The 26,436-nt window shown below is 39.0% G+C and overlaps 1 protein-coding gene and 1 long non-coding RNA gene across 2 annotated transcripts in view; one reads left to right on the forward strand and one right to left on the reverse strand.

Annotated features, from left to right (window-relative positions):
- Positions 1-8,103: 8,103 nt before the first annotated feature.
- On the reverse strand, positions 8,104-16,530 carry LOC144228790 (uncharacterized). The gene is made up of 3 exons (XR_013334271.1): positions 16,474-16,530; positions 10,315-10,387; positions 8,104-8,386 (listed from the first exon to the last, which is right to left on the reverse strand). It is a non-coding gene; the product is annotated as an uncharacterized LOC144228790 (long non-coding RNA).
- Positions 16,531-21,442: 4,912 nt separating this feature from the next.
- The window catches only part of UBE2E2 (ubiquitin conjugating enzyme E2 E2), a 373,168-nt gene continuing 368,174 nt past the window's right edge, over positions 21,443-26,436 (forward strand). The window contains exon 1 of the mRNA XM_077760694.1: positions 21,443-21,621. Coding sequence (XP_077616820.1) covers positions 21,446-21,621 — 176 coding nt within the window. The 5' untranslated portion in view covers positions 21,443-21,445. The remainder of the gene's footprint in view (positions 21,622-26,436) is intronic.

Here is a 26,436-nt window from a genome sequence, read left to right on the forward strand (position 1 = left end):
TCAGTATTTCTCAAAGTGTAGTCCATGAAGACAGCGTACCCAAACCATACAGGATAAAATGCATATCCTAAAGGAACTGGGGCAGAGTCTCAGTTCTGCATTTCCCCACAAGTGTCTTGGACACATTTAAATTCAAAAGTCACTGCTACAGCTTGTTTTATGGGATTTAAATGCTAAATTAAATGAACTAACATACAGCCCTTCCAAGAGATATTTGACACCGTATAAAAGAAAAATGCAAGATTAAATCAAGGGAGTACACCAGCTTCCCTGGCCTCTGGAACACCCCAGCCTGTTCCTCCTTACTTCTTTAAGGGCTTTACCATCCTACTTTCTCAGCAGTAAATTATTTACAACATAATTAAGCGGTCATTGTCTGAATGTTTCTAGTCACTCATCCTATCCCACTCCACCTTTCTACTTTCTCCTGATATTCGTTGTCAATCCTTTTAGGAGAGCGAAGTTCAACAAACTGAAAAACTAAAGACAAAATAATTATGGTAGAAATGTAACAGTAGAGCGAATAGCTTTGTACCAGATACCATCAGGACAAGAGTAGAGTGGTCAGTCTCTTCTAGCCTCCTCCATTCTCACAATCCCCACGTCCCTGTCCCCAGGTCCCCCTCCCTTCAGCCATCCAGTCACCTGAAAGATGTCACCAAAATAGAAGGTCACCCAAACTTCCTTCTGGAACAGTGCATCTCAGGAACCATATCTTTTGTTTTTAACCTTCTTCCCATAAAAACTGTTCTGATTTTTAGGTGAATAAAATAAACAATATGTTAATAATGAAGAAAAGTTTCTATTTTGGTATTTTTCATCATGCCTACAGTTTTTCTTTTTAAATCAACACTTTTTCAAGTATAATTATTACATAGACTAAAGTTCAGCTATCTTAAGTATACACTGCAAGGAGTTTTAACAATATACACCTATGCAGACACCTCCACACTCAAACTATATAACATTACTCATCACCTCAAAAGGTTTCCTCCTGCCCTTTTGCAGTTAATCTCACCCCACACTTGACCTCCCCACCCTAGACAACCACTGATCTGCTTTCTATCACTACAAAAATGAATTTTGCCTGCTCTGGAGTTCATATAGGTGGAATCATACTACAGGTGCTTTTCGTGTCTGGCTTTTTTTCTCTCAACATAATGCTTTTGAGGTTCATTCGTGTTGTTATATGTAAAGACATACCAGGTTTTAAATTTTTTTATTTACTTATTTATTTGGTGGGGGGACATGCACAAGTAGGGGAGAAGCAAAGAGAAGGGAAGACAGAATCCCAAGGAGACTCTGTGCCATCAGAACAGAGCCCAGCTCAGGGCTCAAACTCACAAACGGTGAGATGATGACCTTAGCTGAAATCCAGAGTCGGACACTTAACCATCTCTGCCACCCAAGTGCCCCTGGATATGCCAGTTTATCCACTCTCCCCTGAATGGACATTTGGACTATTTCCACTTTGGATCTACCCATGAACGAAGTTATTATGGTTCTGTGCCATTCTTTCTTAGACATATATTGTCATTTCTGCTGAGTAAACACTTGGAGCAGAATAACCATGTCATGTGGTAAGTTCATATTTGGCTTTATAAATAACTGCCAAACAGCTGTCTAAAGTGGTTGAATAAATTAATGAATCACTATATTGTACACCTGAAACTAATATAACATAACACTGTATGTGAAATGCGCTGGAAATAAAATAAAATAATAAAATAAAATAAAATAAAAATGAAGTGGTTATATTATTCTACATGGCCACCAGCAATACATGATGGTTCATTTTTCCACAGTCTCATGAACATTTAATATGGTCAGTCTTTTCACTTTTAGCCATTTGGAAAGTTGTGCAGTGGTATCTCATTGTGGTTTTAGTTAACATTTCTCTGATGACTAATGATGATGAGCATCTTTTCATGTGCTTTTTATACCCATTCGTATTGTTTTTTTCTGAAGTATCTGTTAAAATATTTCCCTCATTTAAAATAGGTTATTTCTCTTACTACACACACACTATACTTTTGATACTGAACTCAAAGGACCAATCCTGATGGTAGGTATCAGACATAGCGGTAAAGGGTAGTTGTTTTTTTTTTTTTATACAGGAGACATTGGATTTTACTCCATATAAACTGTAAATCACTAGAACCCAGTCCTAATATTGCCCTTGCTGTGTTTTGGTATAACAGTGATGAGACACACAGACTGGAGTTACTCAGCCTGAGCTCACATTCTGGCTGCACACTTTACTAAGTGCGTGACATCAGGCAAGATGTCTCAGTTTCCTCTGCTGTAAAATGAAACAATGCTTAGCTCATGGGTTTGCTGTGATATTTAAATGAGGTTATTTAGAGCACTTTGGACAGTCCAAATATATAATACTCAGTAAATGTTTGCTGTTATCAGGATGAAGAATCTGGGTTTTGTTAATTAAAGTGCTTGCTCAAAAAGATTCTTTCCAGAATCCTTATCTATACATCATCTCTCTCTTCCAGTCCTTAATTCCATTTCTATAACTGTTTTCTAGATAAGCAGTATCTGGAGATTTATTTTCCTCTGGCTCTCAGATGATATGCAAAAAATGTGGTAGAGAGGGTAGGTTTATACCTGAATGGGCTTAAATTTTATATCAGTTTAGCCCCATTTGCTCCTTAGAAGTCTAATTCTTTTTCAAACATTTCAACATAGTCTTGAGGTGACTTAAAACTCAAGAGAGGCAAGAGAAACTAGACTCATCCCGGCAGGAGGCTGGGAGTAACACTTGACAATCAGATTATTTTATTTCAGGGAAGAAAATTAGTTGTCTCCAAAACAATGGGGGAAGTGAAACTTAACAACTTGTGGCTGTGAACTTCAGGAAGCCCTAAAAATTCCTGAAAGTGCATATTAAATATAAAGAAAGAAAGAAGATGTAGTCAATTAATAGAATAAAAGACAAAAACCACACAATCATCTCAAAAGACACAGAAAAACCACATGATCATTTCAATAGACACAGAAAAAAAGTATTTGAAAAAATCTAACATCCATTCGTAATAAAAACTCTCAAACCAAGGATAGAAGAGAACTTCCTCAACCGGATAAAGGGCATCTGTTAAAAACCCACAGCTAATATTAGCTAATTTCAGCTAATGCTTGAAATATTGAATCCTTTCCTTCTAAGATCCATCAGTAACAAGGCAAAGATGTCTTTCACCAGTTTTCTTCAACTTTCCACCGGAGTTTCTATAGCTAGTACGATTAAAAAAAAAAACAAAACTCTTTTTATTTTTTTTTCTTCTTATTGTATAAAACAATTACCAATATGTTTTTTTCATTTTATTTTATTTTATTTTATTTTTTTTACAAATAGTTTATTGTCAAATTAGTTTCCACATAACACTCAGTGCTCATCCCCAAAGTGCCCTCCTCCATGCCNTTTTGACAAAGCAGGAAAGAATATCCAATGGAAAAAAAAACAAAACTCTTTTTAAATGAAGGGCATCCAGATTGGAAACGGAGAAGTAAAACTGTCTTTAATCACACATGACATGATCCAAAGGAATCCACAAAAAATTCACCAGAACTAATAAAGGACTTCAGCAGGATTACAAAATCAATATACCCAATTAGTAGTATCTTTCTATACGTTAGCAATGGAAAAATCAGAAAAGGAAATTAAGAAAATAATTCTTTCACTGTAACAACAAAGAGAATAAACTACCTAGGAATAAGTTTAACAGAAAAAGTACAAGACTTATACACTGAAAACTATGAGACATTATTGAAAGAAATTAAAGAGGATCTAAATAAATGTAAAGACATCTCATATTGCTGGACTGGAAGACTAAATATTGTTGAGGTGGCTATTCTCATATTGATCTATAAATGCTGTGTAATCCCTATCAAAATCCCACCAGATAGGCCGTAAAAATGAGTATCCCAGTTAGCTTGCTCCTAATCATTATTGGGACCCATGGCAACAGGTATAAATGGAAGTCCCAGACACAGCCTGCCCTCCTCTCTTCTCACTTCCTGGCACCATGAGGAGGTTTATGGGCAGGTGTTGTGTGTGTGTGTGTGTGTGTGTGTGTGTGTGTGTGGCAACCCCTCCAACCCAGGCTTATGCACGATAGAAACATAGTCCGCTTTCAGGACAGACCACAGCAGAGATCCAAGTATTTGCTAGGAAAGAACTCTCTCAGAGCCACTTAGGCAGGTACTTGCAGTTCTGTTTATCAGAGACATGGTCTAGAAGCAGAGGCATGGGCTCCAGATAGACAAGCACATTCCTATAGCCCCACTGGCTTATTCAAAAGGGGCCCAGAGGTGTTCTCTAAAGCCATGCTTCTCAGAACTTTCGTATACAAACAAATCATTTGGATCTTGTTAAAATGTAGATTTGATGAGTCTGAGGTAAGGTGTGCTGGTCTGCATTCTAACAAGTTTCTAGATGATGCTCTGCTGCTGGTCTGTGGACCACACTTTGAAGAGTAAAGCTGTAAATCAGTGGTCCAGATCAGGGGCCCTCCTAAGCCGGCTCTAAGGGCAGAACTCAGTTGTGGAATTGGAGGGATATCTACAGGGGTGAAGGCTTGCTTCAGCACTGTCAACCCTTTATCACCTGGGTGATGCCTGATAGGTGAGCCAATAGTGTTTGCAGTACTGGCTCTTAAGGAGCTCAAATCTAATGGCAAGTCAGATATCAACAAGTGCAAGTCATTGTATACAAAGGAAGACTAGACAAATATATGAGGCACACAGGTGACACAGCAGAAGTGAGTGATGTCTGAACAGAGCATTGAAGGATGCGCTGGGCTTCATAGAGAACAATGAGGGAAAGGGGATTCAAGGCAAGGGGAATGATGTATCTGTAGCAGATTTTATTTTCCAAAAATGGCTGCAGCAATATCTCTAGTCCCATAAAGCCTGCTAGAAATTTGTCACTCTCCTATCAAGAGATGAAGTTCTCCTTGAATCTTGGTGGATTTATAATGGCTTCTATGAATCCAACACGGAGAGATGACTCTATGTGATTGATGAGGCTATATTAGGGAAGAGTATGCAGGTTTTGTCTGGTTTTCTTGGTATGCTCACTTTTGGAACCTGACCACCAGACTGTGAGGAAGCCAAGAAATCCATGGAAAGTCCTTGTGGGGACCCTGAGTTCCCCACCCAGGACTCCTGTGGAGCTCCTAGCCAACAATCAACACCAACTTGCCTGCCATGTGAATAGGCCATCTTTAAAGTAGGTCTTCCAGTCTTCAGCGAAACTGTCCCAAGTGACATTATGTCATGCGGACATAATGCTGTCATTGCCACCATTCAGATTCATGAGCAAAAAACCAATTGCTGTTGCTGAAATTACCAACTTTTGGTTTGTTATGCACAATAGATTCTAGGAATAGTGTCTAAAGGTAAAGAGGTTTGGAAGAGCGTGGTGTTTTAAAACATGACCTCAATAAGAGCATGTTGATGTATAACTCAGCTATTAGAAATAAAAGCATAGAAACATGGGAAATGTTGGGAATGTTGAATTTGTGGTGCGGAAGGAAAAAAGTTTAGTCAACAAACCATTAGTGTAAACGTAATGAAGTTGTACTGTGTAGTCAGCCATGCTTGGATTAATTATTATTCATGGCTGTGTCAGAAAATATAGGGATGCCCGGGTGGCTCAGTGGGTTAGGTGTCCAACTCTTGATTTTGGCTCAAGTTATGATCTCACAGTTCATGACATCGAGCCCTTCATCGGGCTCTGCGCTGACAGCATGGAGCCTGCTCATGATTCTTTCTCTTACTCTCTCTCTCTCTCTCTCTGTGCCCTTCCCCATCTCACGTGCACATTCTCTCTCTCTCTCTCTCTCTCTCAAAATAAATAAGCATTAAAAAAATCAATTTATAGATTTTACTACCACAATGAAAGTGTAATATAATTTCAAAAGCAAATTAAAAACCTGTCTGACTTTTTTTGTGGGGAATAAGTTCCCCTATTCTTGGGATAAAACTATGTAATTCTGACTTACCATTAATACCTTTGTTCCCCTTCCCCCCTCCAAGCCCCCCACATTTCTAAGAAAACCAAGAATTTCTGGAAGAGGTCAGATTTGTGACTATTCTTTAATGCTGACAACCTTATTTTCTAGAAGCCTGAGACATGGTGGGTGTATGCTAATTTGAGGGATGAAGATTTAGAATGTACTGAATAGATACGCCCGGATTATTTCCTAAACTATGGGTCTCCTGAAAAAAAAAATGTATTCTTTTGACCTTAATCTAATGTTTAGATGAAAAGCAATATCCTCATGCAGCATGGGAATTTAAATTACATTTAAGAGTTCAGAATCCGAGATTCCTGGGATGGAGATTGGAGGTGACAAACAACTTCCTTCTGCTTTCAACTAAGCTGATTCCTCCCAGAATATTGTGTTCAGTTCCTGGCACTACATTTTAAGAGAACCATGGACAAATTCAACTGCATTTGGAAGAGAGTGATTTAAATGATAAGGGAACACAAAGTTGTGTCAGATGAGGGACAAATGAAGAAAAAAGGAATGTTTACTTTAGGGGAGGAGACAACTCACAGAGCATGGTAGACATTTTTAAATAATGAAAAAACTTTCTTGCAGAAGAGCTGTTAACATTACTGTGTAGCCCAAAAGCATAATGAGAAAAGGATCAAGAAGCAATGTAGGGGTGAAGAAGGTCAAAACAGTCCAAAGATGGAATCATTTGTTGGGGGATGTAAGAGATCCAGTCACTGGATAACTCCAAGATCATTATTTTGAAAGAATTCTAAATCAGATCGTGGTTGGATTAGATATCCTGCAAAATCCTTTCCACAATTGCCAAGAGCTTTGAACTGCTTCAGAGTCCCCTGTACCATCTTCTCTGGGAGTTATCGGATGTGCTCCCACATGCGCACATAACACAGCCCCTTCTTTCCTGCCAATGCCTCCCCTGGCCAGAGTTACGTTTCTGTGCCAAAGCCACTCTACTACTGACTCTCACTCCCTTCCATTGCCACTATACTGTCAGCTCCCTCCACATGGCAATGGCTGACTTCCTCCCTCTTTTGTGTGAGCTGTACAATTGTTATCAATCCAGAACTCCATAATGTCCATCATATTTTATGGGCAAATAGCTGTTATTTCTTAGTCATGGACATTTTCCCCCTTGGACTTAACTAGCAGCCTACAGGGGCTTGAGTTGGAATAATCAGAGAGCAGCAGATTTTATGTCTTGCTTACAATCACTTATATCCAGAGGGATGTGCTCATTGTCCTTAAGTAAATATTCTTCTATGTCTCCAATATTCTTTTTTCTTTAAAGTCCATTCTTCACAGGAGGCCCCTTGGCCTTTTATTGAAATATCCTGGCTCCTCTCTAAGGGCATACCTGACATTCTGAACCCCAGATTAGACAACGCTGTGGCTTGTCTTCTTCCCTTTCCATATCTGCTCCCACACTACATGATTCCATGACTGAAGAGTGAGAGCAAAAAATGAGGAAAATAAAGGTAACAAAAATGAAAAAAATACTTCAGAGAAGGGAAGGGAAAAGAACAATGTGGTGTGAATGGCTTAATTATAATTTTTAAGTGAATTAAAAAAATTCAAAATGTTGTTTATACTACTAAATGGCATGACTGAAAGAAGTACTCTTGTGGGGCGCCTGGGTGGCTTAGTCGGTTAAGCGTCCGACTTTCGCTTAGGTCATGATCTCGCGGTTCGCGGGTTCGAGCCCCGCGTCGGGCTCTGTGCTGACTGCCAGCTCAGAGCCTGGAGCCTGTTTCAGAGTCTGTCACTCCCTCTCTCTCTGACCCTCCCCTGCTCACGCTGTCTCTCTCTCTCTCTCTCCTAGAAATAAATTAAAAAAAAAAAAAAGTACTCTTGTAATTTAGTGGTAACAATGTAATTGGTCATCCTCCATAAGATTTCACTGATGAAAACCTATGCTATATATCAGGAATAAATATCCAGCAGCATGCTTGTAGTGTTTGCCAAACAATTTTTATTACTCATTCAATACTAATTATACATTTCAAGAGTCAAATTAAAATAAATTATGTATACACTATGTAAAGATATTTACACACATACCATGTGTATCAATTGATATTCCCCAATGCATGAATTAAGAAGCAACTTGTTGTGCGTGTTCTTGGCAAAGTTAGGCTGAGGGTAAATTGAGAAGACAGCCTATGATTGCCCCTTACTCTGAACTAGCAGACAGATAACTCTGTTTAGCTCTTCCATCTGAACCTTCCTCAGAGGTGCATAAGTCCTTAGGGATGCAGTTTTGGAAAAAGTTGGGGGTGGGGGTGGACAGAGAAAGCCAATTCTTTGAATTCTTATATATTCTTCAGGACATTCTTCAATGGGGCTCTTTCTCTTACCTTTAAAAGAGAGAGGAAATCAATAAGAGAGCTAAAACTCTATTCACTCTATCCATAAACCTCCAAAGAACTTAGGCATTTGTTTTGATCCCTGAGGCCAATCTAGTGTAAATTGAGCATAGCATGGGATTGCATAAATCAACTATTAAGCAAATACAAATGGAAGAACCAGGGGCAGTGTATCAGCTATATGAGAAGCCCAAAGCTTATAACCTGGGTTAAAGTGGAGATCGTGAGCAACAGCATGAATAAAGGAAGTCATTCACATTAGCAAGTCTAAGGCAGGTGGACAAACAGAAGTCTAGTATCAAACTATGTTCATGAACATGGAGTTTGGCTGACAGAGAGGCCAGGCGAGTGTGCAGCTATGGAGATGAATGACCTGGATCACTCTTCAAGAAAGAACTCGCCTATCAGACGCAAAGGGTTTAGTTAGCTGACAGTTTCCAGCTGTAAGTGCCTTCAGGCTCTATCTTACCTTTTGTGCCAAGGACCTCCTTTTCCCGGGCAGTGTTAGCAGATGACTAAGCATGATGGAAGCATTCAGATCTGGCCATTTCTGCCCAGTGTGGAAGTGCTTTGTGGGCAATGTTTGTACTGGGGCCTTTGTTAGGCTGGACATCCTTCCTCCAAGCTGCACGCTGCAGTCTGACCTAACCTAACCCTTCCTCCTTCCTCCCTCCTTTCACAGGTGTCCAAGCCTACATGGTAGCCGGAAGCACGTCACTGCCTACTCCTGCTACTTTCCTCTATTTTTTTCATAGATAAATAGCTAAATCTCTTGCACTTCTAACTACATCTTAGTGTCTGCTTTCTGGAAGATTCAGCTGATACAGGAGGGATGCCAGGTTTCCAAGATACAGCATGAATAGGGCCACACTAGTAAGATAAATCACCAACGGGGGGCCCTGACACTTGGCTTCTCTCATGACACTACCTTTTCATTTGACCTTATTTTGAATGTTATTCCCAGAGAGCCCAAGGAAATTGTTTCACCTGTAGGGTACTTATAGTAAGTACTGGTCAACAGAAAAAATAGAACAGAATAGGGAAAAGTGAAAGGAGAACAAGAATCTTTATTCTTCTCCATTCACAAAAATTGTGCCCTGCCATGAATACGTTAATACACTAAAAACCATCGTTATGCATTTTAAGTTGGTGCATTGTATGGCCTGTGAAATATATCTTGATAAAAGTGCTATTAAAAAACCTGTACATTTCCAAGTAAACAAGGAAATACCAAGATGACTGTAGAGGAAAATAAAGGCAATAAGATAAAGAGTAAACAGTATCTTTTTTTTTCCACTTTGGCCATATATAAAGAGATTTCACAGTTTTTCTTCATGCAGAAAGGGCCAGAGGGTTCATAAAGTTCTGGGAAATGTACATTAATATACTTTCTGAATTTAACAGAAACAGTAAAGAGCTTATGCAATCTTTGAAATGGCTGTTAAAATGAATGACATGGAACAATTACATCTACTTCCCCAAATTATGGGTTTTGGGGAAATGACAGTTGAAAAAGCAGGTGTACTCATTCATTTGACCAACATTTAGGGGATGCCTATTCTTTTTTAAGTATAGTCTCTTAAGTCCTTGAGGAGCTCACAGAAACTAGGGGACATAGGCTTTTAAATGGTATAGGATGCAGGGACACATGCTGCTATGACCCACTGGGAGACTATTTGCAAGAAAAAGCGTCAAACTCAAGAGAGATAATAGTACCAGACTTGAGGGTGATATGACCTCCCACTTAACAAAGCACTAGTAGCTCATACTTGTATGACAGTTGTTTTGTTTCAAGCTCCATTTAAGTTGCTTACATATATTAACTCATTTAATCTTCTCTGCTACCCTATGTAAGTATCAGCTATTAAAATAAGCCCCATTAGTAGACAAGGAATCTGAGCCAATGAGATGATAAGTACCTTGTCCATAATCACGGCATGGAAGAAGTAGAGCCAGGATCATAAATTCAGACAGCCCACTTCCAGAGCATCTCTGTATTGCATAAGACAGGCAAAATCAAGGCAAGGCTTTCCTTTGTTCTGTCTCTTTCTGCTTCAGTGCTAAGTTGGAAATATTTTTTACTTATTGTACTAATAACAGTATCATAACTTTAACAAAGAAAACCTTATCTATAATCTCCTTGCTCAACAAATCTCTGACTCCTACATATCATTATTCTTTCCTTTGTTCTGAGGATAGTCTTTTCCAGAGCAGATTCTCCCTATCTTATGGAGTCTAAAGATGGCTCCTCTGAACGATCTTTCCTTTTTTCCATTCCTTATGCTCACTTGAGACCCTTTACCCATATCTCAGCACCTTCTCAAGCCTCTCTGTATTTCTGGGCAAGTTGGATGCAACAGCCCATTTTGGCAGCAAGTGGGACTCCTTGCCCCGCAGAAACTACCACAGCAGTAGCATCTTTGATATGTAGAGGACTTGAGGGAACATCATCATCAGAGAGCAGAAAACATGTGTGTTAGTTACCTCTTGCTGCTGGAGAAATTACCCTCAAAACTTAGTGGTTGAAAACAACAACAAACATTATTATCTCAGGGTTGAAGAGTGGCTTAGCTGGATGTTTCTGTCTCACGGTCTTTTATGAGGTTGCACTGCACATGCCGAGCAAGGTTGCAGCATCTGAAGGCTCGACTAAGGTGGATCTCCTTCGGAGTTTGCCCGTGTGGGTGTCAGCGGGAGATGCCAGCTTCTAGTTACATGAGGTCTCCATAGGGCTGCTTCCAATACATCAGCTAGCTTCCCTCAGAGTGCATGATGACAGTGAGGGAAGCAGCAAGCAACCAAGATGGAAGTCCTAATATCTTTTATATACTGATCTCAAAAGTGAGGAACTATATCACTTCTTATCGTTTATTAGCCAGCCCTAACATGATGTGGGAGGGGACTATACTTGGGTGTGAATACCCAGGGCAAAGATCATTGGGGCCAGCTTAGAGACTGACTACTGTACTTAGGCAGGGGCCAGGGGTGGGAGGAAAAGATAGACTTCTGTGTCTGCATCTTATGTGAATGGTGTCCACTTATGTTTTGCAGTATGCAACATATGTAACTGTACATAGCAGCCCAGGTGGCAGTCCCTCACCAGGTAAGAAAATCAGGGGCATTTGTCCTCAGCACTCTTCCATTACCTGTTAGGAATTCACTTATTTATTCATTCAACAAACATTTTTTATTAAGTTTAAAATTTTAATTCCAGTATAGTTAACATACAATGTTATATTAGTTTCACGTGTATAATATAGTGATTCAACAATTCTATACATTACTCAGTGCTCATCATGTTAAGTGTCTTCTTAATCCCCATATCTTTTTTACCTATCCTCTCACCTACCTCCCCTCTGGTAACCCTTTGGTGCATCAAACATTCTTAAAACACCTGTCACATACGTCTGTATTGATAACGTACTAAGTAATGGGGTCCTAGGGTCTCAGCCTAACAGAGCTTCAATTTTCCTACATCTGTGTTTTTCTTCTTGATTTCCAAGACATTCAGAGTGATCACAGAGTGCCCTATAGCCCCTTCCAAGCAAAAGATTGTTGTCTTTCATCCCATTCTCACAGGGTCCTAATCTTTGGTAAACTTAAGCTAATAATATTTCCTCCAGGGAGTACAATCCAAATACTTAACAATCCTTGGCCATTGGGTGCCAAACAAGAGTGAAAGTAACCTAAACAAGGGGCAGCTCTACCAGTATGATGCATTTTTGTTAAAACCAGTCTGGTTACCCCCAGAGAGTTCTTTTCTAGCACACTCCAGTCATGCTAGAAAACTAATTGTGACTCTACCTACTCATGAAGTTGGCAGTAACAAAAGTTATAAAAAAGGAAAACATGAGGGGCGCCTGGGTGGCTCAGTTGGTTGAGTGTCCGACTTCGGCTCAGGTCATGATCTGACGGTTTGTGGGTTCGAGCCCCGCATCTGGCTCTGTGCTGACAGCTAGCTCAGAGCCTGGAGCCTGCTTCAGATTCTGTGTCTCCCTCTCTCTCCAACTCTTCCCTGCTCATGCTGTCTCTTTTTCTCTCTCAAATAAATAAAAACATTAAAAAAAAATTTTTTTAAAAAGGGAAAACATGAGAAGGGAAAAACCTACAAAAAAATCCTGTTTATCAATGCTCTGGGGAAAAATGTAGGCTATATATTAAAGCCCAGAAATAAGTGTAGGAAAGGAGGGAGTTCATGATGATGGATTGATGGATCTGAACAGGAAATACAAGGCAGGTAAGCTATTTGTTTTGGAGATGGAGTTTGAGTCTTAAGGGAGAGAACTTGAGAAAAATCAAGTGAAATCTGTTAGTAACACTGGAGTCATGGTAATGTGTCTTGAATTTCACATACTTCAGAGCCAAACTGCTGATTTCAAATCCCAGCTTTGCTACTCACTACCTATGTGACGGTGGGCAAGTGACTTAATCTCTCTGACCTTCAGTGTTCTCAACTGTACATTGGAGTTGATTGAATGAAACCAAACTTACAGGGTGTTTGTGAGCTAGTCTATATAAAGTGCTTGAACTTTGCCTGGTACAAATTAAGAACACAATAAGTGCTAATTACTATTATTGGAGAAATTAAAACAAGGTCTATTGTGTAATCAACAGATAGATATCAATTTCATTCACTGCACCAGTATTTATTGATTATATATATGTATATATATATAGCAATGAATCCCAGACAACAAAATCCTTGTTCCCAAAGTACTTATATGTGGAGAAGGGAGGGAGGGAGGAGCAGGGTAGAAATAGAAGACTAAAATAAACAAATAAGTAAAAATGTATTGTTTTAGAATTCATTATTATGATCATGCAAAAAAAGAAAGCATAGTTTCTTTCAGGAAGGGCTGGGGGGGTCGGGGAGAGGTAAAGGGAAGAGAGTTCTAGAGATACGAAATTGTTAAGTCAGAAGTGTTGAGGCTGAAAAATGTTTGGTGTGTCCCATCATAGCAAGGAGGCTATTGTGGCTAGAAGGAGATGAGGATAGGGTGAAGTTGTACAATGTGAGGTCAGAGGGGTCCTGGTTGAGGATAGTGGGCAGATCACATAGGGCCATGCAGCCATTGTAACAATTTTATCTGCTGCTCTAGGATGGAAAGCCACTGGAGGTTTTGAGAAGAGGAGACACCTATATTTCAAAGGACAACTTGGACTGTTGTATGTTGGGATGGAGGGTGGGGGGAGTGGAGGGATAGTAGGTTGTCAATAGGAGACTATTGTTGAGAGATGATAGTAGCTTAGATTCAGGTATTAGCTGCGGGGAGGGAGGTGGGAAGAAATGGATACTTTAAGGGTGTTTTCAAAACTTTAAGGCAGAGTCAAAAGAATTTCCAGATAAACTGGATATAGCTCTGCTGAAGTCCAGCCCCAGCCAGTCCAGGGGTCCCTGAAGGATGGACGGTGTCAGTGAGAGAGGGATGAGAGAGTCATGAGATTATTTCTGGTCACCAGGCAGGCATCTCTGCACTCACTGAGACTTAGCTTTATTTATGATTAAGTGTATGGGGGACAGCACAGAAGTGGCATTCTGATGATAAATTCTTTGATCAGTAAAGATTTTTCAGAACATTGATATGCACAACCTTATTATTAGTGGTTGATGTAGGGAACTCATGCTTATCATATGGGGAAGGAAGGTATCTTTAGCATTCAAATACAAACAAGACAATGTTTTTAGCATAGTAAAGGCAAAGGTTAGTTCTTTATGAGCAGGGGCCAATAGCCTGTTTATTGCTTAATGAGAAGTATAAGAAAAAAATCAGGATTTACAGGAAATGCAATGTGTGCTCCCATAATCACAAAAGAAGAAATTTCTACAGTAAGTTCCTTCACAAGGTGCAACCAGCATATCAGGGCCAGAATAAGGGGACAAGTCACTTCCGATGCCAATCAACAAGGTGTCTTGGGGGTTGGTACTCAAGCAGAAACAATTGAGTGGGGTGGATATCGGTCATCATCTGACACCAGGAGGCCTTGAAAACCTGCCTTAACCTTACAAGGAGTTTTCTCAACAAGTCAGTTCAGAATGGCTCCTAACATAGCTCAGAAAACAAAGAGAAAGGTCAAAAATAGGGAGGTTCTGTGAGGACAGGGATTTTTCTCTTTTATTCAATGTCATATCCCAACCAACTATACAGTGCTTAATACTCAACAGGCATTCCTTGAATTAATGAAAAGGACAATTCTGATTTGTATTATATCCTTAATTTCCTAAATTCAGTAAATATTATACAGCAGTGAATACAACTATAGATAAATGAAGTACTGTTACTTTCCGTAATAGAAGACTACTTTGTTATAAAATATTCATTATAAACCAACAAAACCCAACAGGATACACATCTGAGTATACGTAAGAGTTCTCTCTTTGGAGAAAAGCATAGAGACCTAGAAAACAGGGATTTGGGGCGCCTGGCCTGGGTGGCTCAGTTGGTTAAGCGTCCGACTTCAGCTCAGGTCATGATCTCACAGTCTGTGGGTTCAAGCCCCACATTGGGCTCTGTGCTAACAGCTCAGAGCCTGGAGCCTGCTTCAGATTCTGTGTCTCTCTCTCTCTTTGCCCCTCCCTCACTCATGCCGTCTCTATCTCTCATAAAGAAATAAACTAAAAAAAAAAAAAAAGAAAGAAAAAAAGAAAACGGGGATTGTATCATCTATCTTCACCAAACCCTTACAAAATGCACTAATACACAGTCAAATGAAAATATTAAAATACAAATATTTAATGATGTAAAGTTTGCACACATTTAAGGCAATCTATGAAATGTTCTATTTTGGTCATATTCTAATATTAAAAAGCAAATTTTGTGCATTATGTCATCTCTTCCTGCTAATACATTGCACCATGTGAGAGGTATACATGGCTATATGATTGATAATAATCTCAGAATATGCTAATTTGTAGTCTTCTGATACATATTTTAGAGTTTAAGGGTAACAGGGCCTGTTGATATCCTTCAGTGGTGCACAGAAGAAATATACAAGAACACACCTGTATTTTACTCCATAGTGACTTATGAAGGCTGGAAGCCAATACCTGGTTTTGCCAGTTTTCAGGGATGTGATAAAGTAATAGTTCTTGACGAAAGCATTTGATAAAAGGATTTTTCAGTTCTAGACATATGTATGGATCTTGACTTGCTCCTGTCCTCAGGGGTCTTATTGCACTGATTTCTTTAGGCTGCTTGAGTTGAGCTGCACTCTGTGGGGGTTATCTGCAGCCATTGCTGGGCTGGACACCTTCCACACATACGGTGCCAGCTCCACTTTTAGTATATGCGCTGCCGAAGTGAGCACCGGGGCCAGCTCCAGAGTATGTCACACATACAGCAACAGGTCCTATATAGGAGGGTCTAGGAGCAGCAATAGCAATCATTTGGCAAGAGGAGCTAGGGGTAGAGGTGGGGGAAATTTTGTGGAAGCTGAGTTTGCATAGCAGAAGTGGTTTTTCTTAAAAAATGGTTATTTTGGGTGAAGATTATAGGGGAACCTGAGGTTCCTTTGGGTCATCCACAGCACTGCTACTGCTCCCATTGCCTTTAACTGGGCATTACTGCAGCTCCCACTCGCTCTTACACCTCTCTCCCAAATATCCCAGGGCTAAATGCTGGCGCTCCTGGCTACCGGTATACAGTCTAGGCCCGGGTAAAGCAAAAGGCAGAAGGATTTTACTGTTGCAGTGTAGGGAGAGTCTGCATTAGCCTTTGCGAACTTTCCAGGCTAGTGCGAAGTTTTCTCATCTTGGGTGCATGTGGGCACCAAGCGTCCGAGTTTTGGTTAAATAAGTCAACAGGGTCAGTCCTCGTAGCTACTTTGCGAACACTTTGAGGCAAGCGTGAACCCCAGGGCTGCAGCCGATGGGGGTAAAGGGGTAAAACGCCGCACCCAGCTTCGTCTTGGGGGATTCCCCCCCCTCCAGCCAGCATTGCCCTTTAATGCGCGTGCCCGTCAAGGTCCCCGCGTCCCTTCCCTTCAAGTCGCCTCGTTAGCCTCTGTTTCCCCTCTCCTCTCCTGGTCTCTTCCTTTCCTTCTCCGTGGGGCAACCCTCGCCCACCCCCGCCACGACTCACTCGCGGGACTCGGCTGTCACTTTACTTTTCCGTGCCGCCTCCCCGCCCCCTCGCCAGGCCGGCCGGGCAGTTAGCCCGTGCGCGCGCCCGCCACCGCCCCCTCGCGGCCCCGCCCCGGGAGGAGGCGGGGCGGNCGCCACCCTTCCAGCCCCTTTGCTTTCCCAGCCGCATCCTGGAACTAAGTCTTTGCAAAAGTACTGGATAAATGTCACGGTGGAAAGTGCCCGGCTTGATCTTTTGCTATTTTCCCTAATTGCATAATTGCTGCACATGGTGTCTCTCTGGCGAGTGCCGGGTCTGGCGCCGCCGCCGAACCCCGTGGCCCTCCTGGAGAAGACCTTGCGGGGTGTGTTTGTGTATGCCCTGGTGTGGAGTGTGTGTTCTATTGGTCTTTTGTGAAGCCTAGCGCTTGTCACAGTTTGGAGCCGAAGCCCATTTTTCTCTGGTCTCTTCTCTGCAGCCCCCACTGGCCTGGTTTGAAACTGGATTCCCTCTGCCCTCCTTCCCCCACTTCTCCCCCTCTCTTCTCTCATAATGTTTTGATCCTTTTGCCCTTTACCATTTCTAATGAAGATAAAGCGTAGCTTCTTGTGGCTTTTTTTTTTTTCCCACGACCAACCAGAAATGTCCAATCCATCTTCCGTTAAGGAAATTAAGGCCGCTTTAGAAAGACATCATCCTGTGCTCGGTGGCTGTTAGACCTATTTGCATCTTTTCAAGATTCATCGTTTTGTATTGTGTATTCTTGAGAGTTTACTGAGATATTTTTATTTAAAAGTACAAAAGGAAGTGCTGGGGTTTACCTTCAGATTCTCTAGCGCTTTGGAAAGATTTTAAGCTCTTCTTAGTTTTTTTTTTTATTCCTTGATTCTTTAAAAAGTATGTTTCTGTATATGTGATAATTCAGTCTGGACCTTGTAATTTAAATAATCGTCTCAGCGGTTTGGATGCTCTGGTTCTTTAGCATTTTTGCATATGGGCTGATGGTGATGATAGAGTGTTTGGTGTCATACCCCATTTTATCTCCCCCAGAATATAGCACCTTTTCCTAAAAAACTACTTTATTTTACGTTTTAGATAAGTTCAAAAATGTGAAAACAACAAGATATCAAAAGACAGAATTAAGCGTTTTCCTGTTGTAAGAGCTCAAATGAACACTTGCTTTTGCAGTTTTATACCATGAGATACAGTAATAAGGCTTATCTGGACAGTAGTTGGATATATGAAGTGACTGTAGTGCTTTTATGTTATCAGTTATATTTACAAGTGAATCATTTCATTTTTATGGAACATGTGAGTTTCATTTACTATATTGCTGATTTCCAGGACTGTATGTAATTACAACATAGAATACATAGCTATAATATAAGCTTATTTTGTGTGTTGAAGAAGAAAACTTTTAATATAACACATGGTTGAGGAAAAGTCCACCTTTCTATTTTATGTTTAGAAACCAAGATTTACTTTGAGTCCATAATACAAATAGAAATTTGAATATATTATTAGCTTTGAAACTATCATTGAAGAGTAGCTCTATATTTATAACCCTGGAATTTTATCTTCCTTCAGTGATTTGAGCAAATTAGCTAATTAGGAATTAATCTTAAAGATAATTTAAAAATGCTGATTTAGAAGATAACTTTAAGGAATTTTAATTCATGACTTTTTATTTGTATTTCGGAAAGACAAAACAATTTCATACTTAAACCTAGTTAAAATGCTTGAGGAGTGCTTTTTCTTCGTAAAAATTAGTTGCCACCTAAGTGGTACAATAATTTTTTTCCAATACTTTTTTCTCTACTTAGTCATTTAAAAACCAAAATCAGTGGAAATTTGCCTTACTCTCGATATTTGAAAAAGATACGAAAACTTTGTTTCTGAAAGTTTCTGTAGTGGTTATTGGTGGTCCCAGATGCATTTACTATGATTAAGATTCAGATGAAATAAAGTTGTATTAGGTCAAAAGAGGAAATAAAGTATTTTTCTTTATTGTGAAACTGTAGAAATTATACCTTTATTTGGGTTTCCTTTTTTGTGGAAGGGAGCCAGACTTAAGAGTATGTCATCATATTCTTTCTACATATAAAGTAGAAAGATGGGCAAGACATGGTATTAGAGGTTAGGGTAGTGACAGGAGGTGGTCTGAATGCTGGTAACACTGGTGTGTTCAGTTTATGACAGTTCATTGTTCAGCACTCACCATTTGTGTATTTTTTTTGTATATATGGTACACTTCAAGAATTTTTCTTCAGTTAAGTATTTCCTTTAATACTTAAACTCTGTTGGCTTTCTTTTAGTATCTACATATTCAAATACTTCTCCAGTTCTTGATCTGTCAATTCTCTAGACTTCATCATCTAAACACACTGAGACTTAAACCCATTTTATTAATAACTGCTTTGTGAAGATGTAAACCACATGCTGCAAAACTCTTTCAAGATATACAGTACACTAAGTGGTCTTAGTATGTATTTACAAGGATGTGCAGCATCGCAACTATCTGATTTTGGAACGTTTTCAGCACCTCAGATAGAAAACTCCATGCCTATTAGTACTCATTCCCTACTTGGATACTTTTTAATAGTTTTCTAAAAATTTACTTATTTGGTTAGTAATCTCTATACCCAGTGTGAGGCTTGAACTCACAACTCTGAGATCAAGAGTTGCATGTTCTACCAACTGAGCCAGCCAGGGGCATCCTAATAGTATGTTTTAATAGTTCTCTAGAGAGACTGGTTTTAGTCTTCTGATCTTTTGGAGCAGGTTTTGAAAGTTAAGTTTTGGATTATGGCTCACTTGATTATTGAATCATTGAGTAATCTTTCAAGTAATTATATATTCATAACATTATTAGTATGCAAATATATATAAATAAGAACATTAAGAAGAAAGTGTAGCTTAATTAATGTAAGATGCAACTGAAACTCTAGGCATAGAGTATTAAACTGAAGGTCCAGGTTCAGTAAAAAAGAATTTTATTTCACTTAGGCTTCTGTATATTTGTTGTATAATGGATTGCTTCTGGTTTAAGATGTGTAAGAGGACTTCTCACTCATTTCACGTTTCTTAAAATATTGTCAACAGCATTTGCTATATCCAAGGACCTTTCCCAGAGAATTGTTCTCTTTCTCACTTCCATGTACATCTGCTCTAACATGCTTTTATATACATACTTAAAAGGGTTTGAACTTCTGATATATTTTAACTGAAAGAAGCTGGGGAAAAAAAATCAATGTTAAATCCGAGGATAAGAATTAAAGTGAAATAAAAGTGAAAAAAAGCAAGAAATATGTTAGGACTGTTAGAGCTAGACGTGAAACATACTGATATAAAATTTCAGTATTCTATTAAGCGACTTTAGTGCTCATAAAAGATGTCACAGCTGTGGAGACTGATGCTCTCCATTTACAGAACAGGTAGAAGAGCAGATTTTTCTCTCGGTGTGTTTTCAGAGCTGCTTTTGCAGACCTATTTTTGTTTAGTGTGGGGGAAGGGAGCTGTTGGAGTTGAGAGCGGTGGTGTGCTTGTGTGTGATGTGTCTTTGAAGGCATTCAGTATCTTCTGTGGACTCTTCACCTCTCTGTGCTTCCTGATCATTCTCTTGCAGTGCTTTTTGGTTTGTCTTACCATAAAAATTTCAATCCATTAAAGATTTGTATTATGAAATCACTTTCATTTAGAGCAAGCTGTAAGTTAAAGCTTTGGTGGTGATGAATTTTCATCGCTGTCAACTACCTATACATTTAGACTAATTACAGGAATAAAAAACAGTGCTTTATTTGAGGTATCTTTCTTTTACAAAGTAGTTATTAGGTGTCAGTAACATGGGACCACAAGGCCCTTTTGAGTCTGGACATTGATTGTCAGTTTGGTTTTGAATTTGTCAGTACACTGTAAGCTAGTTTGGTCATAAGGGATGTCTTCATAGAAACCAAACTCAGGAATTGATTATTATGGAATGACAATTGAGCGGGGATATCCCTTTTCACTTACTAGGAATTTTTTTTTTTATCTGCTATCCAGGTTATAGCAGATACCTATGTAACAAGGTAGGTATTAAGGAAATTGAGTTGAGAATCAGAGCTGCTTAGGGAACATGAACTAAGAGTAAAGGGAATTTGAAAGCCTTTAGGGATATTTTATCCAAGGCTGAAAAAAAAGAATCCTTCAACATCTCAATACAGTCTTCATTTCTTGTGAAACACAGTTGCTTGGTATATTGCTCGATCAATGCTGACACCATCATATGGTTCAGTTTTTACTTAGAATCATGCAGGCCTCTGTGTTCTTTTGTGTTCTTCTGTTATCAGAAAGGTTACTTAAAATAATTGACAGGTTTGGAGAATTTTAACTTAGTTTTTCAGAATATTTAGAGTTGTACAACATCACCATTAACTAATCTAAGAACATTTTCATCAGCCCAAAAGGATACTTCATACTGATTAGCAGTCCTCCATTCTTCCCTCACTCCTGGTCCCTGGCAACCACTTATCGACTTCTCTGTCTCTGTGAATTTGCCTATTCCAGACATTTTGTGTAAATGGAATCATACAGTTTGCTGTCCTTTGTGACTGACTTCTTTCACTTAGCATGATGCTTTCAAAGTTCATCCGTGTTGTAGTGTATATCGTACTTCATTCCTTTGTATGGATGAATAATCCTCTTCTGTGTGGCTGTATCACATTTGGTTTATCCATTTGTCATTTATCAGGACATTTGAGTTGTTTCCTCTTTTTGGCTCTATGAATAATATTGCTCTGAATGCTTTGTGTATACATTTTGTATGTTTTTGTTTTTCTTCTCAGTACATTTTGCAAGAAAAGTTTTGGCAACTCTCAAATGACCACCATATTCATTTTATATTAGTTTTACTTCTGTTTTGAGACTCTCTTTCTCTCTGTTCTAGAGGTATCTTACTGTAGTCCTACCACAACTAAATAAATGATCTTTGATGTTTAATCCAGGATCTAAAATGTCTACTGAGGCACAAAGAGTTGATGACAGTCCAAGCACTAGTGGAGGAAGTTCTGATGGAGACCAACGTGAAAGTGTTCAGCAAGAACCAGAAAGAGAGCAAGTTCAGCCCAAGAAAAAGGAGGGGAAAATATCCAGCAAAACAGCTGCTAAATTGTCAACTAGTGCTAAAAGGTACCTTAATAACTTTAACCTTTTTGGTTTTAGTATCAATTTATCATCTTAAGTTCTCTCTTTCTGTTGTATTTAATCATTTTTCTGAGATATGGACTATGAAATTCATGGATTTTTTTTCTTCAAGATTATTTCCTTTACATTGTTTTAATTGTAGGCAATATGAATGTTTTAATATTTAAAGTCAGTTAAACAGCATGGCAAAGTCATAAAAATACATATTCATAGTGCATGTGTGTTTGCATTATTTAAGTGAGCATATATAGGAAAATGTATGTAAAAGTGTAGTGGTTTGATTTACTTGACCATAAATATTTTATTCTGTTCAGCAACACAGGACAGTGACTAGGAGTCTATTAAAACAGTTGTCGAATGATGTGTATTTTCTACTACTCCCTATTAGTAAAGTTAGAGATGCTGAAGTTAGCAACAAATACATCTTGGTTTCATTATATAAGGTGGTGGGTCTGTCTTGAAACAGATTTTTTTTCTCTAGACAATAGATGCATCTGGAAGGTCGATATTTGAATGATTCTCTATTACCACATCAATTGCTTATGATGACTGGACGTACCAGAGAATCTGCTCTAATATTGTTTAATTCTGGAATATGTCTTGGAAAAGAATTCAGAAGTAGACTAAATTTAGTACAGTTTTTACTGATTTTGTGGTTTAAATTTCTTGTGTTCTAATACCTTTTTAAAAATACAAAATTGGAAGCATAATGAAAGCATTCTGTAAGTTTTAGGCATAGTAGAATGTCTGCATGTTGAATGATAGCTTTATATTTATTGGATAGTATGGATTAGCGGGACCTGTTTCCTGATGATCCCAAACCATTATGGTCTAGTAGACCTTGTTTCCCTCTGGCCTAGTTCATCCATGGGATTGGGGAGAACTTCTCAAGCCTCCTGGTGGGACATGAGCTTCTAGAGAGAGATGTTGGAGTGATAGTGGTCAGCAACTCATTGCAAGGGACTAGGGTAGTTGTCATCTCCTTCCCAGAAGTGTGTTGCTGGTCTCTGATCTCTGTTGAAGGAGTGGTGTGAAAGTCAGGTAGCCTCAAACTGTAAGCCTCTTACACTAGAACATGCCAATGTAGGGAAAAGGGTTCCATTTATTTTTGCTCTCTCACCCCAAGTCCAGAGGGCTTTAGCTGGCTGACCTGACCCCTCTGCTCCCTGACCACAACACAAAATGATCTCCTGCTGGGAAATGTGAGGTGGAGTTTGTATGGATAAGAAAGGTAGGAATGGAGAAAATACAACATTTAGATGAAAGAAAGGAGGTTGGGGTCGGTGGGTAAGAAATGTTCAGGTACAGAGTGTAGCTGCATATAAATGAGGAAACTAATTCAGTCATCAGCTTCTGATAGTAAGGGTTTTCACAGGGCATCTTCAGCTTGTCAGAAAAGGGAGAGAATGGGCTGTCCAGGTCTGTGGGGAATAGAGTCGAGAGAGAGTGCTTCTCCTGGGTTTGTGATCAGTTCTCCCATGATGCTAGTTAGCAGAGACTCCTATCTGCTTCATGAGGCCCTGCCTTTCCCCCTCATTAGGAGGATCTCCGTAAAGTCCCTCAAATCTTATTTGAGTGATGTTATCAAAAGACCAAATTCTGCTTATGAGAGATCATTAACTGTACAATGTGTGAAAGTGAGGATTGCATGATTTTTTTCAAGTACATGGGTCATATTTTACTTCATTTTACTACAGTGTACTAAGTATAGATTATAGGGGCACCTGGGTGGCTCAGTCAGTTAAACATCCAACTTCAGCTTAGGTCATGATCTCGCAGTTCATGAGTTCAAGTCCAGCATCTGGTTCCATGCTAACATCTCAGAGCCTGGATCCTGTTTTGGACTCTGTGTCTCCCTCTCTCTCTGCCCCTCCCATGATCATTCTCATTCTCTCTTTCTCTCAAAAATAAATAAACATTAAAAGATTTTTTAAAAAACCCCATAAGTATAGATTATGTAGTCAAACCTAGTCCTTCCCCCTCCTCTTTAAAAATAGGGTAAGACCTAGTTTTGAGATGGTATGTGTATGTAAAGAATCCAAGACAGTGCCTGATTGGCACATAATGGAGATTGGTATTATTGCAGTGGTTAGAGAAAGAAGTATTGTCTGAGTTAAAACAAAAAGCTTAATTTTTCACTCTTCTTTTCCTCCAATTTAGTTGATAGTGAAATTATTTTAATTTTTTTCCATCTTTGCTTAAGTTATAAGGACTGAGGAAAAAATTGAGAATCAGGAAGGCAGACACCCACATCTTTTAAATTCATCATTATATTTATAGTGTCTACCATAGTAGGGTCATGGTATTTACTTACAGGTTGTCTTTGGACCTTGATTCGATTGTAGAGATTGGCTCTTCCGGATCATTAAGATCCCAGTACCAAAGTGTGCAGAAGATTCAAAGTGAGAGGTAGTTTCAAAATAAAATTCTAATTTATTACTGTTAATTGGTTTTTATTCTGACGAGAAGTCTTTTCCATATAGTGTCATTTTATAAGAGATAGATTAGCAGAAGCAGTACAGAGCTTGGACTTTAGAGCTGGGATATAGGTTTGGTTGTAGGTTCTGGTTTAGTAGCCTGTGATCTGAGATACATAATTTAACATTTCCAATCCTCAGTTTCCTTTTCTGTAAAATGGAGATAATAATGGTACCATCTTCACAAGGCTGTTGTGAGGACTAAATGTGATAAAGCATTTATTCGGCATCTAGTAAAGTCTCATTTAGTGATGCTGCCATTTATAGACTTTGTGCCACTTAAAGTCTTGTAGATGTTTTTTAAGTTCATTTGATAAACTTTAGGAAAATGAGGTCTGTGTTAACCTTTGAGGACACAGTGCTGTTGTTAAACTAGAAATAACTCAGATGCTATGATTATGTGCATTTTATGGAACTCAAGAAAAGCACTTTGGTATATAAGTACTCAATTGCATGAAATGTGCTATAATTGGAAAAACTAATTTGTGTAGAAACATGTTTTCTTAAAAATCTGTTTTTAGGTTATTATGGAAGAGTGACATAGGATATAGGAAACATTTAAGTGGGTACTTTATTTAATCAATGATATAAATTTCATCTGTATTGAGGTAAGTGGAAGATTATAGTTATATCTTTGATCAATTTTTGCCCTTTGGCAAGAATTTGTTTCTTAAAAAATTGGCATGCTCTTATCATAGTCTGTTCTCTTGATAATGTCTGTATCACTTGTTATATTTGCAAGTATATAGTTGGACTATGTCTGGCAGTGACACGTTTTGATGATTTTATTTGATTGACTAGTCAGTTCAGTAAAACAATTATTTTGAGCTCATCATTGAATTGACTGTACTGCTTTGTAACTGTGAATTTTAAATCACATTTTAACTTTGTTTGGAGTAAACATTGTGATTTTACTGGACATACTGCTATTTGGTTTTAGACTCAATTTTTGTTAGGTTGAAGGGTGGATTCCAGTGTATTCCTGTGTAAACTTTTATTATAGTTTTCTACATTAGAATGAAATAGTATTCTTTATAGATAATCTTCTGTAATTACTTAATCTTCTTGATTCAAAATGTTCATATAAAAACTTTTAAATTTTTTAAAAATTTATTTCTGAGAGAGGGAGAGAGACACAGCATGAGCAGGGGAGGGTCAGAGAGAGAGGGACACACAGAATACAAAGCAGGCTCCAGGCTCTGGGCTAGCTGTCAGCACAGAGCCCGACGCGGGGCTCGAACCCACAAAACGTGTGATCATGACCTGAGCCGAAGTCGGGTGCTTAACCGACTGAGCCACCCAGGCGCCCCCATATAAAAACTTTTTAATGTTTCTGAAATCAGGATGCATTGTGCAAAAGTATTTATTGAAGGAATCTTAAAAATCACTGCTGTATAGTTTATTATCACCATTCTGAATTAAACATTAGGCTTATTACAAATGCATGGACTCTGTTTTCTAGGTTAATTCAGAGACTACTTTGAAATTTAAAAAATGTTAGTAATTAATTGAGTGGTTTTTTTCTTCTTGAAAATAATTTCATTTTCAAAGGTTTGACCAGTTGATTCAGTTGGTTAGAATAGGAGTTCTCAGGTGACCAAGGAATACAGTCCATAGAAGGCATTTTGGTGCACACCTTTTTTTTTTTTTTTAAAGTAACTTAAAAAAATACCTTTCTGAATCCTCATGTCCAAATATTCATGCTCTCCTTGGATATGAGTGAGTTACTGAATTGTCTTTTATTTTTAATGTTTAAAAACATTTTTTAATGTTTATTTTTTTTTTTGAGAGACACACACAGAGCATGAGTGGAGGAGGGACAGAGAGAGAGAGGGAGGGAGGGAGACACAGAAACAGGCTCCAGACAAGAGAGAGAGAGAGAGACACACACACACACAGAAACAGGCTCCAGACTCCGAGCTGTGAGCACACAGTCCACACAGGGCTTGAACTGAAGAACTGTGAGATCATGACTTGAGCCATAGTAGGCACTTAACCAACTGAGCCACCCAGGTGCCTCCCTTTTAATGTTTATTATCTCTCTGCCCCTGGAGAGGGGCAGAGAGAGAAGGAGATACAAGATCCAAAGCAGGTTCCAGGCTCTGAGCTGTCAGTACAGAGCCCAAGGAGGGCTCAAACCCATGTGAGATCATGACTGGAGCTGAAGTTGGACACTTAACTGAGCCACTCAGGCACCCCCTGAATTTTCTTTAACCTGAAATATGTGTATGCTTTAAGTATGTCAATACACGTGCACTGCTTCATTTTTTTCTGAGCAGTTAATCCAATATTTTGATATTAAAATGATTGCTTCATATCTCCA

The sequence above is a fragment of the Crocuta crocuta genome, unplaced genomic scaffold, assembly GCF_008692635.1.
Source record: "Crocuta crocuta isolate KB4526 unplaced genomic scaffold, BGI_CrCroc_1.0 scaffold253, whole genome shotgun sequence".
Classification (NCBI taxonomy): domain Eukaryota; kingdom Metazoa; phylum Chordata; class Mammalia; order Carnivora; family Hyaenidae; genus Crocuta; species Crocuta crocuta.